This window comes from Chelon labrosus, assembly GCF_963514085.1.
Source record: "Chelon labrosus genome assembly, chromosome: 2".
In the NCBI taxonomy this organism is placed as follows: domain Eukaryota; kingdom Metazoa; phylum Chordata; class Actinopteri; order Mugiliformes; family Mugilidae; genus Chelon; species Chelon labrosus.
This window is the reverse complement of record NC_140338.1, coordinates 7,118,760-7,135,787: the sequence shown is the minus strand read 5'-3', so window position 1 is coordinate 7,135,787 and position 17,028 is coordinate 7,118,760. Positions and strand designations below refer to the sequence as shown.

At 41.9% G+C, this 17,028-nt stretch overlaps 1 protein-coding gene across 1 annotated transcript in view; it reads left to right on the top strand.

The window, feature by feature from the left end:
• Nucleotides 1-17,028, top strand: part of cacna1ib (calcium voltage-gated channel subunit alpha1 Ib) — a gene marked incomplete at its 5' end in the record, with an annotated part of 169,963 nt that overhangs the window by 65,711 nt on the left and 87,224 nt on the right. Inside the window, 3 exons of the mRNA XM_084573466.1 lie at nucleotides 5,809-5,968; nucleotides 14,331-14,673; nucleotides 16,710-16,802. Coding sequence (XP_084429592.1) covers nucleotides 5,809-5,968; nucleotides 14,331-14,673; nucleotides 16,710-16,802 — 596 coding nt within the window. The remainder of the gene's footprint in view (nucleotides 1-5,808; nucleotides 5,969-14,330; nucleotides 14,674-16,709; nucleotides 16,803-17,028) is intronic.

The following is a 17,028-nucleotide window of genomic DNA, read 5'->3' as shown; positions in this document are numbered from 1 at the left end:
GTCACAAAAGTTGGTGTTTCAAACTTTCATTACGTCCCTAATGGCTAGCGGCGTTTTCGTGCCGGTTGGACTTAATTTGCCAATGAATTGGTCGTTTTCCGTGCAGCTCTCTGTTGGGAGGAAACACCAACAATGGTGAGTCATTTGAGTCTGAGCCATGTTCGCTGCTTTAATCTGGCTGCTCTGTGAACAGAGGGGACATTTCTATTCACCGAGCATCCTTCCCATCATTACAAGCAAATGTCTTGTACTGGTTTGTCGGTAATTGAGGCTGATGGAGAAATGTTTCGCTTTTAAACAGGCGACAAAAAGAGACGTTGTAAGAAAGTCACCAAACACTTTATATAATCCGGAGGGTAATACACACACACACACACACACAAAGGATTGATGCTCTCTTTGTAGTTCTTTCAGCATCCTTTCAATAAGGACATTGCATTTGGGTTAAGGAAGGATAAAAAAAAAATAAAAATAAGGTAAGACAGCAGAAAAAAAGGCAGCAAGAGAGATAAATGAAGTAGGGGAAGAGGGGATTATCCGGACCCATGAAGGATAGGCGAAGACGGATGAGAGGAAGAGCGGGATGATGAGAGGAGAGAGATGCGGGGGAACTCAGATGAGCAGGCTATTACGATGATAGATAGAGGCGAGGAAGTGCAAGGGATGGAGGGAGTCGTCGGGTGAATAGAGATGAAAGGGGCGAGGGACGGAGAGGACGGAGGACTCTGGAGTGAGGGAGATACGATGAGAATAGGCAGGTGATTAGATATTAGGAGAGAAAAAAAGAGGAGTCATGCAACCATTGCACTCATTTTTTTAAGGTCTTAATAATATGCAGGTGGGTTGACAAGCAACGGAGCGCTCACACACATATAAATGTGCACACGTGTAATAAATAGTTTTTAAATGAACTGCTGCTGAATGGGGCATAAATCAAAGTGTTGTTATTTTCCTCAGACCTTGAATCTAAAAGCAATAACCAAAAAAAAAAAAAAAAAAAAAAAAAAAAAAGAAAATCCAAAAACCACTCTGCGCCATTATGGACTGCTCTACTTCCAAGACACTAAAACTAGTCGGGTAGTTTCAGCGTGCAGACAGATGCCACGTTTGAGACCGTTACGAGATGTCTCTGTATTTTGGCAAAACATAATAATATATTATTATTATTTAGTTGTGTGTGGTTATTATTTCATCTTACTAGCCAAAAGCTCTTGTAGCTATTCCTTGAAACTGAATGAAGTGCGCTGCTTCCCGTTAGCGACAAACTCAGATATTGGAGGATACTGTTAGGAGTTTCTGGAAACTGTCTCTTGGGTCTTTATTGAGGCCTTTATTAAAGAATAACTGTTAATGGGTGTGAACCATGTTTGGCAAAATGAAAACAACAAATGTCGATTGGATGAAAACATCATCCAAACGACATTTTAAAAAAAATCATTTATTTCTTTATTAGATGTGAATGAAAACACTGGCATAATGAAGGTTTATGGAAATATAGTAATTTTTGACAATGGCTCATGAAAATCATTGAAAGACATAGTTGGCGATGGTTGAATTACATTTACACGGTTTCAGTGTCCTAGCATTGATCATGCTAGGCTCTCATCTTCTTCCTTAGTTTTACTTATTTGCTTATTTTACTTTGTAATACCATAATGCATGGATCAGGGCAACATTATGACCAATCTTGTGACCATACACTGTTCTGTGGGAAACTTTTGGACCTGGTAGTCGTTGGATGTTACTTAGACATATAGCACCCACCTAGACCAGACCAGGCACCCCTGCCCTGTAGCAATGACACTCCTTGATGGCAGCAGCCATCCCCAGCAGGATGCAACCTGACACAGACACACACAAAAACACTTTAGGAACAACTAAAAAAAAAATATAATAAAAAATATGAAGAACAGCACAAGGTGTTGACCTGGCCTCCAAATTCACAAGATCCCAAACTGATTAAGTATCTGTGGGATGATCCACAGAGGCCCCTCCCCTCAACCCATAGGACCCAAAGGCCCCCCACTAACAACATCCTGTTGCCAGAGACCACAGGACACCCTCAGAAGGCCCATGTCCATTCTCTGATGAGTCACAACTGTTTTGGAGGCACAAGGGAGACCTACACAATATTAGGAAGGTGGTCATAATGTTATGCCTGATCGGTGGACATGTTAACATCAATATTGACCATGTTAAATAGCATAGCATGCTAATAGCCCAAGTACAATGTCGCATAACTCTTCTTGTATGGCTTATTTTTACTGTAACTACAACCTGTCCCCAGCGCTTCATCATGCATTTTAGTTTCCTAAGCTTAATGATAATATAGTTGACAATTAATTGAGGCATTTTCACAGCAGTCATTTTGTCGTGTCACAGCCAGTGAAGCACAGGTTTCCTAGTTAAGCTTGAGCCGAAATGAACAACACCAGCGACCTCAGACTGAAGCAGCTAAATGGAATCCACCCCTCAGCTTACTGTCAAATGTCAAAATTTTGCCTGTGAAAAAAGACCTTTGAGTCACCAGCATCCACAATCTTTTGATAAACATAGCTATTCTGCGCTGTAGCTGTTGAGTACGTAATATACCAGAATGCTGGCTTTGGATTGAAATCTTTAAACTTTTAAATGTTGAAAAGGCCCCAGCCATAAATCATATTAGCTTTTCACTGATGACAGGGTTTGGCTCAGGAAAGCACTGAAATCTCCCTTGAACTCGAATCGAACGAGTCACTTACGCTTTGTCAAGTATCGACAAGACAATTACCAACATAAATACAAACCTGTCAAGTTATTTTGCGGGAACGCCGGCCACAGAGCCCCCGGGAAGGAAAGGTCAATTTATAACAAACACCGTCGTGCGCGGCGGCGGCACCAGCTGCCAAAAGCCGGTTATTTCACTCAACTTTATTGGGCGGATGAATAAAGAAGCAATTCTCTCCTTTATTAAAGACAATTTACCACAGAGCTCATCTCAAGGGGTAATTCAATCTCCATGCGGTGGGAGAGGCACAAACACACTTGTGCACGCGCCCACAAACACTCCACGGGCGAAATGTGACGTGACACAACAACCACAAACGCGCACATGTGTGGACGCACGTATTTCCCAAATGACTGCGCACATGCTCAGTGGAGAATGTGAAAGTCGGTTAACGTCGCTAATGGAAATTATCCATGTCCGGTTCCCACTGGCCACAGGTTAAAAGGCTGGACCTGTTTACAACATTACCCTGAAGCCCTATGGGGTAATGGTGAATTAGCAGCTAACGTAGCAGCCGTTAGTATGCTTGCTCTCTGTTTCTCCCTTTTCTTTTCTAATCCAGGCTTCACTTTCATTTCCTTTCTCTTTGCTCCTAACATTTTGTTCTCATCTCAGAGTAATTTTAAATGAAGTTGACTTTTTATTTTTAAAAAGACCTTTGCAGTTTAGCTAGCACTTGGTTACAAGTGCTAGCTAAACTGCATGCTCTCTCTCGGTTTCTCTTTTTTTCTTTTACGTTGTTTTTATTCTCACCTCTAATCCATCTTTTAATGTCATTTCCTTTCTTTTTGGAATGATTAAAGCTGACTTTTTATATAAACCTTACAAATACAAACCTTTGCCCTGCAGTATAGCCAGCACTTGCTTACATTCCAGCTAATTCTATTATCTATCCAATACAGAAGCTTTGATTCATTTTTCTTGAGGAGAACCATTTTTAATCAAATATCAAACAAATCTGTTATATACAATCCTTTTATTCAGCTTTGCATTCATGTTTTATTCTTAAAAGTACGTTGTTAGCATTCGTCTTTTCTTTTGGTGAATAACGGTTGATAAATTGTTAATATTTTCACATAGCTTGATTTTTTATTTTTTTTTCCTGAGCACTGACTTCAAACAGACTTAATCAACGTGATGAAACGAGACGCCTTTCACTAAGGAAATCAGGTTCTGTGATGTTTAATATCTGGCCTCAGCACTGCAAGGGTTAGACTACGAATTCAATTATCGTAAAAGTTAGTGTAACTCAATTTAGCAAGCGGGGTTAAAGCCAATCGTGCAAATTAAACGATAAAAGGCAAAAACAAGTCTATTAAAAGAAGTGCATTAGAAAGAAAAAAAAGAATGTTTTATGTCGTGAGGAGCACTGAAAGCTAACTGTTTGCATTTTTAGGAATTCAGCGCCAACAACTCATTAATTATTAACATCAAACAAGCAAACTCAGTCCAACATGCTGTTCGCAGAAGGTCATGTGTTCATATCAAACTGGAAGAAAGAGGAAAGAGTCCTTATATTTTATCCAATGAAACTAAATCCTTTCTCCCCAAAAGGGAGATTTAAATTATCATGAGAAATGTGCAGTTCCCAGTGTGACCGGGCATCTCCTACTGCGCTGAAGATTTCCCGCATGGAGAATTAAACCATTTCATCTGTCCCTAATGGGGCCGATCCTTTAATGTTCAGACGGAATTTTTAAATGCAATTTAATATGAATTTTTTTTTCAATGTCATATATTGATTAAAGTGGATGTTTAGATTTCTCTTGTCCTCTGCATCTTCAAAACATCTTAATTATGTGATTTGGAGAGACCCCCTAAAGACGGCCTACGGACCGCCTGCCCACTTAACCCTGATTAGTCAGCTAACTGCTCTATCAATCCTCAGTCATTTTACAGATAGAATTTAACCCCTGGTTTAGTTTCTTTATAGAGCTCGGAGCCAAAGTAATGGGCCATGGGATCACAATTAATGTGCGGATTAGTGATTGATTGGCTAATTATGATAATACGGCTGCTTATATGGAAATGGCAGCGTAAGGATTACATTTCTTTCTCGACAGTGGAAGAGGGTGAGAGACGCTGTGTGGATTCAAAGCACAACTCCATGACAACCAACAGTCTAGTCAACTACATGGATTTTAGTTTAGGTCACAGATAACAAGCCTGGGTTAGGTTTTTATAGTCCAAAACAGTTGTGACTCATCAGAGAATGGACATGGGCCTTCTGAGGGTGCGTGGTGTCTGGCAATAAGAATGTTGTTAGTGGGGGGGCCTTTGGGTCCTGTGGGTTGAGGGGAGGGGCCTCTGTGGATCATCCCACAGATACTTGATCAGTTTGGGATCTTGTGAATTTGGAGGTCAGGTCAACACCTTGTGCTGTTCTTCATGTTTTTTTGAGTTGTTCTTGAGTTGTTTTCATTGCTATTGGGTGGGGGTGCCTGGTCTGATGTGGCTGATCGGTGTAAGTTAAGCTGCCAAGTGCTTTCGTCAACACCATCATTTTATTTTTCACATTGAGAAAAAAAATAAAAAAATAAAAAAATCATCTGATCAGTGTACGGTGAACAGCATCAGTGGTGATGGTTTGTTACACAGAACAATCTCGGAAGTCATCCTGTGAAATTTAGGTGAGGGACAGGCAATTTCGAAATTATACCTGGCAGGCCTGAGGGTGAGCTCTCTATAACCATCTACTGCAGGTTCAGACTCCTCTTCACTGTCGTCACCACAGATGGTGATGTAGTAATAAAATACAGTAGTTCCTCGTAGGATGCTGACGGGTCCAAACCTTTGGGGATCAGCGAGATGGATTATTTTTGAGCTCACAAAGCTTGTGAGAATCCAGTCGCCTTGCAGGCTAAATGCTGAAGTAAACCATTTCATTTGTGGATCGTACACGGGTATACAGTGTGTAGATTAGCTTCCTTTAGTGCCACAACTACAAATACACTACACTGTTTTCCGCCTGATTTCAAAGTTAACATAGAGATGGGTCGCATTTAGTTTAGTATTGAAGAATTGTCTGTGTCTCCCTTCAGGCATGCGTATCCTCGTCAACCTGCTGCTCGACACTCTGCCCATGCTGGGCAACGTCCTCCTCCTCTGCTTTTTCGTCTTCTTCATTTTCGGCATCATCGGGGTGCAGCTGTGGGCGGGGCTGCTGAGGAACCGCTGCTACCCGGAGGAGAACTTCACACTGTGAGTCACTTTCTGTTTCATGTGTCAGTCTGTAGGAGGGAGGGAGTGGGACTGACATGCCACGGATCTGTGATGCTGTCTCGGTGCATGTTTCTCCATGTATCGGAGTTTGTGTGTGATGTCTACATGCCATCATTTACGATGGGTTTCCATAGTATTGTCATGGTATAAAACATAGACTGTATAAAAATATGGACTCCCCACTTCCTTGCACTGGCCAAATTGATGCTAGTTTCCCAAATTGAATATGCATCAGTATTATATTAACTTGACAGAAACTGTCCTTGAAAAAATTATTTGACATGCATTTTAGTGCTTTAGTTTGGCCCAAATCCCTTCCACTAACATGGAGGGGGTGGAGCTTATGACCTATGCTGCAGCCATTCACAAGGGGGAACTCTACTTGCTCTGGCTTCACTTTTGAGGAGCTGCTCGGCAGTCGATCTTTATTTACAGCCTACAAATGTACACTTGTACACAGCTTGTGAACATATTAACATACATAAAACACACTGTAGCTGTAGCTTCAAAGTACATATACATGTACATGTACTCTCCTGTCACTGCCTGTTCTCTTGCTGTGTGAACATTAATTACATCATCTACTCATTTTACTGATATTGCTATAGAGTGAGATGAAGGCTCTCTCTTATCCTCTGTCGCTCAAGTTCTAATATAGTGAGGCTGATCGCAAACTGAAATTTCCACAAAGCAAATATGATTATCTCAGAATCAAATCTGCCTCTTAATTATGAACTGACAGTTTTTTTTTTCTATCCCCTCAGAGTCTGCTATACTCTTGTTAACCAACTTTATTTCAGAGTAGATGCAATAAGCTGTAAGGGCTTAGAACTTTTGTGGTGCAACATTTGTGGTGTTCTACAACGTTGTGACAGCTGCTGTGTCCAATGGATCTCCACCTACCACTGCATCAGAACCATGAACAATGCCGATGGTGTGTTCTGGGTCGTGACTTGAAGGCTTGGGGAGGCGACACAGATTTTGGAACAACCAGTAAAGATTCTCTTTCGCTCAGTAAGAGCACACATGTTGAGTTAATATTAATTTCTTTATTTGTCTCTTCCCTAACGTTGTAGGTAATGTGCTGCGTAATGCCAGCGCAGAGGCACAACTCTGGTAATGCAAGAGCATAAGCATCCTCAGCGCTTGTATTCTATATGTATTCACGCTGGTACTCCCAGCCACCAGGTGGCGCTGTACTGTATGTGGCAAATCACCCCTCGTTTTCCTTCCTAGAAAACAAATATGCACTTGGAAGAATATCCAACAAAGGTTCAAAAAAGGCAATTAGACTTAGAGTTTTTTGAGAAGATGTTTCACCACTCATCCGAGTAGCTTCTTCAGTTCTTTGGAACTGAAACGTCTTCTCAAAAAACTCTACAAGTGCAGTTGCCTTTTTTGAACCTTTGTTGGATATACCATGATCTGGATGACTGAGAACCTTTACAGACACTTGTAAAAATGCATTTTTATTCAACCACACACTCAGTAACAAATTCTCCCACTGATGGTCACACTCTATTGAACACTTCTAGAGTGTCATTTCTGGAAAAAAGGGGAAAAATTTGGGGGTAATAGAGGAAGATTAGGATAATATTAAAGCTACAGCGATGTACTGTACCTTTTTTTTCTTCTATCTCTTACCTTTACAGTAACACGTCACTTTTTTTATATACATGTCTTGGTCTATCTTGGTATTTTTCGTTCCTGTATCCCAGCAGCTGTAGGCTATTTGTTTTGGTGGAAGTATCAGAAATTCAATTTCTCTTCTGTCATGTCACTTCAAAGGCAGAGGAGTGCAAAAGCTTTGTTGTTGATTTAGGCTCATTCTCTGCTCGTGTTCTTCAGAAGCACAGTACTAGTTTTTGATTTTCCGTCTGTTAGATTGTGTACCGCATATGTTTCTGCACTGAAGCCCCAGCCGTCGGTCAGATGTCAGCAACCCTCAGCCTCCAAGCAGCGGACGCTAAAATAAATTGACCGAGAAGTAAAAACACACCATGATTCCATCTCATTTGTTCTGCTGTATTTAAAGGCAGCGAGGCGATTTCCGTGACTGACTTTGACATTTGAGAAAATGAGAGAACTTTAAATTGTCAGTGATGAACAATCAGTCGTGAACTATGAAGACTATTTTTATATTCCCTGAAAACCGCAGAAGGAAAATAGCAAGTCAGAATTAGGCGGCCAGAAGCTCAACAGGTGTTGTTTGTTCTCGTATATGTCACGATTAAGAGTACAGCTAATACCACTGTGAAAAAAAAACACAGAGCCCAGACAATAACTGGGGTTTTGTCGGTGACGAGCGAGCACCCAGGGAGACCAAATCCTTGGCCGAGCGTTTGATTAGGCTGGCTTGGCTGCACGGAGGAGTGGGCTGGACGACGGTTTGCACTGCAGAGCCCAGAGAGAGAAAATAATGATCTGATGAGAAGCTTTGGGGTAGGCTATCACCATAGTAACCAGTTCAAAAAATGTGATGAGGAAGGGAAGTAATCACGGGATGCACTGATCCACCTGAGTTAATTTCAGTAATCTCATCAAATGTTGGTAAAGCATGCTCACGAGCATATTCTATTTTCTTTTCTTTTCGCCACAGCGCTGATGCAAACAGCGTGTGGTTGTTGTAAATCAAACCGCGGAGTTTCCGGGAACAAGAGCAGGAGCATACGGCTTTGGCTGGTGCCTGCGCTGTCAGGAGTCCAACGTCCCTTCAGGTGTGAAATGACTGCTGTCTGTCTGACACTGTCTGGTGGCAAACGTAATCACCTCAGTATACAAGGACACACAGTTGATATCTGACCTGATAATGAGTTAGGTTGTGATATCTGCAGTTGCTGGATGTTGGCTCAGTCACATGCAGAGGTAGAGAGTAGACCGAATGGGTGGAAAACCTAGTTCTGGTCTTGTGTTGTAATACTCTGGTTAGAAATACAACAAAAGTATAAACGGTGGGAGTCACGGGGCGATGCAGGAACACAGATTCATCCATGCAGACGCACACCGCACATTCATACTTCCTGCCAAGTGGAAAGCAAACATAAAAAAACAACAGCAACACTGAAACCAGAACTGGGCGGCACAGTGGTGTGGTGGTTAGCACAGATGCCTCACAGCAGGAAGGTTCCGGTTCAAATCCAGGCCTTGAGACTGGGGCCTTTCTGTGTGCAGTTTACATGTTCTCCCTTTGTCTGCGTGGGTTCTCTCCGGGTACTCCGGTTTCCTCCCACCATCCAAAGACTTGTAGAGTCCAAGTAGCTACTCTACACTCTACAAATCCAAAGACATGCTCGTTAGGTTAATTGGTGATTCTAAATTGGCCGTATCCGAGCCTATCCCATAACAGATGGGATAGGCTACAGAGGGGTTACAGAAGATGAATGAATGAATGAAACCAGAACTTTGCAGAGCTCTCTGAAATGAGAGTGCAGGCAGGTGTTCTTGACAAGCAAACAGTGCTAAGAATAGAGCGATGAATAGAGGGGCACTTGACATTTCTCATTTTATTAATGCTAGACTCATATAAGTCTCAGTCTGGTAGTTAAAACAAATATCATCTAGTTACGTGAAGCTCTAACACCTGTGATTTCACTATGCTAGTTTCTAGTTACGGGCATGGGTAGGTTTTCCACCATCTAAAATGATCTTCCTATACCCAAATCTTCCTTCCTAAACCTGTATCTAGTTTTAGGGAATTGCGTGATTTATGTGACGCAACAGGGGATCTCCGTATGCTGTACTGAACTCACAGTTTTTAATTAGTGGTACATCCGTACCTTTTGAAGAAGGCAACTGGACATGTAGAGTTTTTTTTTTTTTTTTTTTGAGAAGGCGTTTCACCACTTATCTGAGTAGCTTCTTCAGAACTGAAGTAGCTACTTGGACTCGACAAGTCCATTTGCCTTTTTTAAAACTCTTTTTGGATATACCATGACCTGGATGACTGAGAACCTTCACAGACAATTAGTGGTACAAATCAATGCAAACTGTTGATGTCGTTTCCAAAAGATGCCAATGAAAGGCAACTGGACGTGTAGAGTTTCTTGAAGACGTTTCATCTAAGTAGCTCTTTTGGTTCTGAGGTACTGGTGGGGAGGAACATCTTTGGGTGTTACCCATCAGAAACTTTCTTGGCTGGTGTCTGTTAACGGCCAGATACTCACCTGTAGTTTCACTCTGTCTTCTTTCTCCAATGAATGGTACTCTCACAACCCATTGTTAGTCAGAGGCTCCAGTCTCAAGGTGTGAATGGGTGTGAAACTTCTTGGGGACAGATGTTCAGACTGTGTTGTCGACTGATGGCGGATTATATCTCAGTCCACCTTCCCTGTTCAGAGAAGCGTTTCCCAATTTGACATAGATGTCTTCCTTTACTCCTCTTACAAACCATCTGGGCACCATTTGGGCTAAAATGGCAACATTGTTGTCTTCAAAGGAGCGTTCTTTGTCCTTAAGGTGTAGGTGGACCGCTGTTGACGTTACTATGGTTTAGAAAGAAGTTTCTCCTGGCTGATTTAGCATTTTGTTTGATGCAGGTAGCCAGCTGCGCTCGGCCTGTAGTCATCATTAAATTGTACCCTCAGGACTAAAGAGCTATAAAAAAAAATGCAAAGTAATCAGAAATAAACAATTGTGTCTACATTTAATGAAACACTAGGACAATATGTCATCACTCAGCAGGAAAATAGACCTACATCGTGGACATGATATAGTGTCACTGCGGGCTGCAGAGCTTTTGTTTTTACTTTTACTGAAGACCTCCTGCAGGTGGAAACTGGACGGATGAGAGTCTGAACTGACTATGAGTTAAAATGAGTTCATCTTGATCCCTCTTTTGTGCCCAGCAGCTCAAATACTGGCATTTTGTCAAAGCTGCTGGGGTTGCAGAGATAGGAGCAACAGGCTGTTTAGCATCAACAAAGTGATGCATCGGGTTTGCAATAGACTCCAATGTTTACCCAACTGCAACAGCTAGATTACACAGTATGGGAAGATAGCCAGATGTCCTGCCCTGCTCTGATCGCTGTCACTCTTATATGATTTAAACTGAAATCATGAGCTTTTTCTTAAACCTTACTAAACAGTCTGATGCATAAACCTGACCTTATGGCTAACTAATTGACAAATTAGGTTAAAAATGGAATGAAACTGAAATAAATGAATCGCACCACACCGAACACAAAGCCCTGTGACTTACACCTTTACTTACTATCACTGTGTGAGTGAAGTGTTGGCTCTTGGCATCTATTACTGCTGTCTAAACTAGGTATATCTAAGATGCTTTGACAAAACGACTGCACCGTACTGTATGTGTAGCCAGAGCCGACCCTAGTCATCTTGGTGCCCTAGGCGAAATTATGGTTTCGCCAAGTCCAACAGCGTTTTTTAATGTTTTTTAAAAGACAACATACGTCTGCACTGGGACCTCTTTTCCACCTCCTCTTTGCTCCACTTTCTGAAAGTCACACCTGAGGGCTTGGACGGCCTTTTCATGATGACAGTATCTTCTTCTTTTCCTTGTTGACTGTCAACAAGAACCGCGGCACTACCTAAGATGCGCTCCGATTGCTTGTGGCAGCAACCCCTCCAGCAGCTTGCGCCCTGGACGACCGCCTATATCGCCTGTGCCTAGAACCAGTTCTGCTTGTAGCAATGACATACAATGAGGTTTAGATGTGCTTAACAGTAGCTGTTGCGTAGCCCACTCGTGTACAGTAGGCTTGAGAAGTATCGTGATGTGACGATGCTGCTGCAAGTTTTTTTTGGCCATAATCATTTAGTGTCATCGGAAAATGGCGAGGAATCATTAGCCTGATGAAAGATATCCAGAGTTTCACTGTAAACTTGTAAAACACATAAAAAATAACCCTGAAGATTAGGTCAGTGGGCTCAATAATAGCTACTATTCAGCGCAGCACAATACAGAGACACTGTCAATGACAGAGGTACAAAGAGCATGACAAAGACTGAGTGAGAGGAACGGCAGTACAATGCTCTTCCTATCAAGCCTTCTCAAATACCAGGTCAGGCGTAATTGCCGACCAACGCCACTATTCATCCGTATCTCTTTCTCCGGTTTGCCCTTTAAATAGCAACCCACTCTCAGATTGCTGTTCTCCGTCTTTAACCTCTGCTTTTATTTCTTCTTAGAAAAATATCACGCTCTTCTTGTTTGTTTGTTTTTTTCCTCAGTGTCTTGCGCTTCTGCTTGGACGTATTCATCTTCGATTTTTTGCTTCCTTCCCGTCCATCCATCCACCCAATCCATCCTTTTCATTCTTGGCTTCTGCTTTTTCCTAAAGTTTTGACATTGCTTGTCTCTCTTCCTCCTCTTGTATGATTCTGTTTTTCTTAGAGCTCCTTCTGGAAGTTATTTACCACAGAGTTAGTTGTGGCTTTGCAGGAACCGTTGTATTCATTTGCTTCATGCCAGACTAAACACCAAAAAAGTGATATACCATTGTAATATACCGTTGACTCTAATACATTGTGTCTCATTCCCTCAGTATAACACTGGTACTCTGTACTTGTACCTGTCAGTATTCTAAGGATTTCACAAGACAACAACAGAACAAAGTCAATTAGAATCAGAGGTATATTTTGAAAAGAACAAAACAGAACCTCGCTGCTGTAGATTTTGTTTTAGCAGCTCTCTTTCGTGCTCGTGTGGGTTTTCGGTTTGCATTGGCAGTTTCCAGCCCCCAATATGTTTGACAGCCTGTGTTTGTCTTTCTGCTACTTGTGAAAGAAGAAAAAAAAGAGGAGGGACAGAAGGAAAAAGTTCACACAAAGTGGGTGAAATCTGCGATTTGCAAGACCAAACAGCCGGTCCGACAGCTCGCACTCAGGCTGCCTTCATTGCCAGTGCAACATGACCAAACTGATGGCAAGAATTTTTTTTTAGAATTCAGCCAACACTGTTGAATACTCCATGAAAAAAAAAGAAATGATCAGGCACAGACGCACAATGGCTGCTGATCAGTGTCCAACAGCTGACTGTTGGCTTTGTGCGTCAGGGTTGAAGTTTCTCCATTACCACTACCCTTCCTCTCCCTGTCAAACATTACAAATATAATCTTTCAGTATGTGCATGCCTTTCCGTCTCTTTTCCTCTCTGTTCCCCTCTCTCTCTAACCTTTCATCCACTCATCTCTCTGTGATCATCCTGCTTTCAGTTCGAATTTCACACCGTACCAAATGCTTGAAATAGCCGTGAAGGTCAAACAGTTTTGCTCACATAACACAGTGGCTCGGATGCATACCTAAACATGTACAGATGAATTTATCTGGTTTGATATGTCTCTAGGGTAGGGTATGTATGGATTAGACCGCCAAGCCTGAGAAATTGCCGGTGAAATTGTATGGGACTGTTTGAGAATCATATTCATGCCTGTAAACCATCGCCAGCAATGCCCTGGTGTTTGTTATACAGTATGTAAGCATAAATCATTTTCAGATGTCGTTAATTAATCATCAAGCACAGTCAGAGGCTATTCCTGATCACAGTATACACAGATCAGGCATAGTGTTATGACCACTGACAGGAGAAGTAAATAACATTGACCATCTTGTGGCAATGCAGTGTTCTGCTGGGAAAGCTTTGGACCTCTCATTCATTCGTGTGGATTTTAGTTAGACATGTACCACCCACCTAGACCAGATCAGGCACCCCCACCCCATAGCAATGACACTCCTTGATGGGGGCAGCCATCCCCAGCAGGATGCAGCCTGACACAGGCACACACACAAAAACGGTTTAGGAACAACTAAAAAAATAAAACATGAAGAACAGCACAAGGTTTTGACCTGGCCTCCAAATTCACTAGATCCCAAACTGATCAAATATCTGTGGGATGATCCACAGAGGCCCCTCCCCTCAACCCATAGGACCCAAAGACCCCCCTCCCCCACTAACAACATCCTGTTGCCCGACACCACAGGACACCCTCAGAAGGTCCATGTCCATTCTCTGATGAGTCACAACTGTTTTGGAGGCACTACGCAATATTAGGCGGGTGGTCATAATGTTATGCCTGATCTGTGTATTTTAAGACACTGTTTACAATTTGATAAGTTGACTTTTTCAGTTGTACTAATTCTGTTATGTTTGGCCGCATTTCTATTTACATGTTCAAACGTTCTTTTGATCTTTAAATCTTGGACAAAATTAATTGGCCCATTTGGAGCATGAATCAGTAGCTACGAGTTGTAAATCGTCCTTGTTTGTTGATCCATTTCACTTTTTGTAACTAGTTCATGAAAAGTTTTAGTATATAAAGCCATACAGATCATCATTTCCTTTTAATATTGTACTCATTGTCATCTTCCCCGACACTTCCAGCACTGCGGGTATGAGTCTTCCTCGGCCCTACTACATGGCCGACGAGGACGACGAGCGGCCCTTCATCTGCTCCCTGCCCGTCGACAACGGCATCATGTCCTGCTCCGACGTCCCGGCCCGCCGCGAGGGAGGCAGGACGTGCTGCCTGGACAAAGAGGACGTCCTGTACCGCCAGTCGCTTGGTCTGAGCCCCGAGCCTCTGGCCAACGGTAGCGTCAGCGTGGCTGGGCTGTGTGTCAACTGGAACCAGTACTACACCAGGTGTCATACTGGGTACAGCAACCCCCACAAAGGTGCCATCAACTTTGACAACATCGCCTATGCCTGGATTGTGATTTTTCAGGTGGGTATTTTTATTACCTTAGAAGGAAATCCTTAACCTGACCTGACCTTTTATCTACCTGTCGGTTTATAGTCTGTAGATTCCTGAGGTTGCTGATAAGGCATGCATTTGATTTTAATGTTTTAAGTGGGTTTAAGCATTAGATGAGTTGTTTCAAATAGCTTCATGGAATAGGAGACTCTTAATATTCTGATAACAGTATCTTAAATCAGTAAGAAAACACTCATGAAATTACATAATTAAACTGAAATTTCATGTCAGAGGAGTTTGACCCATCACTTTCTAGCTAACAGTTGGTGGCTAGTAGCTAGCAAAACAGGCAGAACTTAAAGGGGAACTACCGTTTCTTACAACCTGGATCTTATTTCTGGCATAAAATACTATCGTTTTCTCACCCATATAACTTTGGTGTAATTTTTAGTCCTTCGGAAGATATTTAGCTCCAGCCGCGTATATCCATATAGTGGGAGTGATCAGGGCACCGAAACGCAGCCTCTAAATAACACATTATCTGCCGCGAAACTCGTTCATTTCACCAATATTTTGTTATGATACGCTAGTGCTATTCCCCGTTGAGTCCGGAGTTACCTTTTATCATCATCCGGGGTCTGTAGATTGAACCAAAGTTGTTTGAACGAAAGATCTGTCTACTTTCAGAAACTGTTGCTTTAGAGAAGTCATCAGGACTTCCGTAACGCTGTGATGCCACCATCCGTACTTTTTTGCTGACTTAACTTGACGACGCCAAACGCCATTCCAACGCTAAAATGTGAAGAAAGTACTGCATGCTCTTTGAAATCAACGTGCAGTCCAATATCAACCAATAGGCTACAGGGTTGTGCAGTACTTTGTGTACTGCCTTTGCATTTCGGTGACAAACTAAACTCAACTGGCTTTTTGACAGCCCTTTAAATCTGTTTCTCTAATACTCTCTGTTCTCACATATGTTGTATCCTAGTACAGCCAAATACTCAATGAAGCAGTTCTCACATATTTTTCTATTAGTTAAATGTCTATTATTAAATGTAATAAGTATGAAATTGTTGAAACATGGCACATCAGCACCACATGTTAACCAGCAGTCAACTCAAATCCATACAGCTGTTACTTTGTAATTGCTAAAATCCAGATTTTATGACCGAGACACTCTCTGACAAAACTTAAAGACGGCATCTGTGCTGTGGTTTTAACTGGATTCACAAGTGAAATAATCACTCAGAGAGAAAGTTGGACGTCTCTCACACACTTATTCATGTCTTTGTCTTTTTGCAGTCAACTGAATGCTTTTGAGACATGGCTAAAACCTGGAATGCCCCCGCACAGTAGATTATATGCAGTATTATTGAAAGGGCATTCTGTGAACATGTGAGACTTTCATTAACTTGTTAAAAAAGGGCCCCATTGAATGCTCCTGAATGAAATCATTTCTCCGTTAAATTTGGGGCTAAAGCTAGCCACAGCTTAGCTTAGCACAAAGGTTGGGGAAACAAAGAGAAACGGCTAATACATGTCTTTCCAAAGGTAACTTCATATAATCACAGCTCAAACGAACAGATTTAATGTATAAAAAAAATAAATAAAATAACTTTGATGTTTTACAGCAGTTTATGCACCTCAACTGTTACTAGCCAGAGACAGTTGCCAGGCAACCAGTGGAAGCTCCACCAAGTGGAGTGCTATTCCCAGCTTAGGAACCCTGCCAATCATAATTTTTACACTTTAGTTTTCTTTTATAGGAATTACAAACATGACATTTAGTAACATGTACAGTATATCTTTGGAGATGTGTCATGGTACCCTCACACAGAGCCAGGCGAGCTGTTTCCCCTAGTTTTCAGCACGATCACAAGCAAAGTTAACCGACGATCGGCTGTGGCCTTTTATTAGACTCTTCTCATCTGACTTTCTTACTAGAAATTAGCGATTAAGCTAATTTCCCAAAATGTTAAAAACATTATTTGGACACTGTTTTTTCAACCCTCAGATCAGATTTCCTGTGAAATTGAACTGACTGTCAACTATTTCCCTGCCTTTAGGTGATCACCCTGGAGGGCTGGGTGGAGATCATGTACTATGTGATGGATGCTCACTCCTTCTATAACTTCATCTACTTCATCCTGCTTATAATTGTAAGTCACATGTGTTTCTACTGGCTTAATACACATTCACACGTGCACACAGTTAACACAGTCAGCCATCTCTGTTTAACGGGATACGGTAAATGTGCAAAATCAAGTACCCGATCTTCGGTGGCAGATACTTTGTTACTAATAACAAAATCTTACATTTTAGCATTTTAACACGAGCTTAACACACATCAGCACGATGCAATGCCTTTTAAAGCTGGAAAACAGA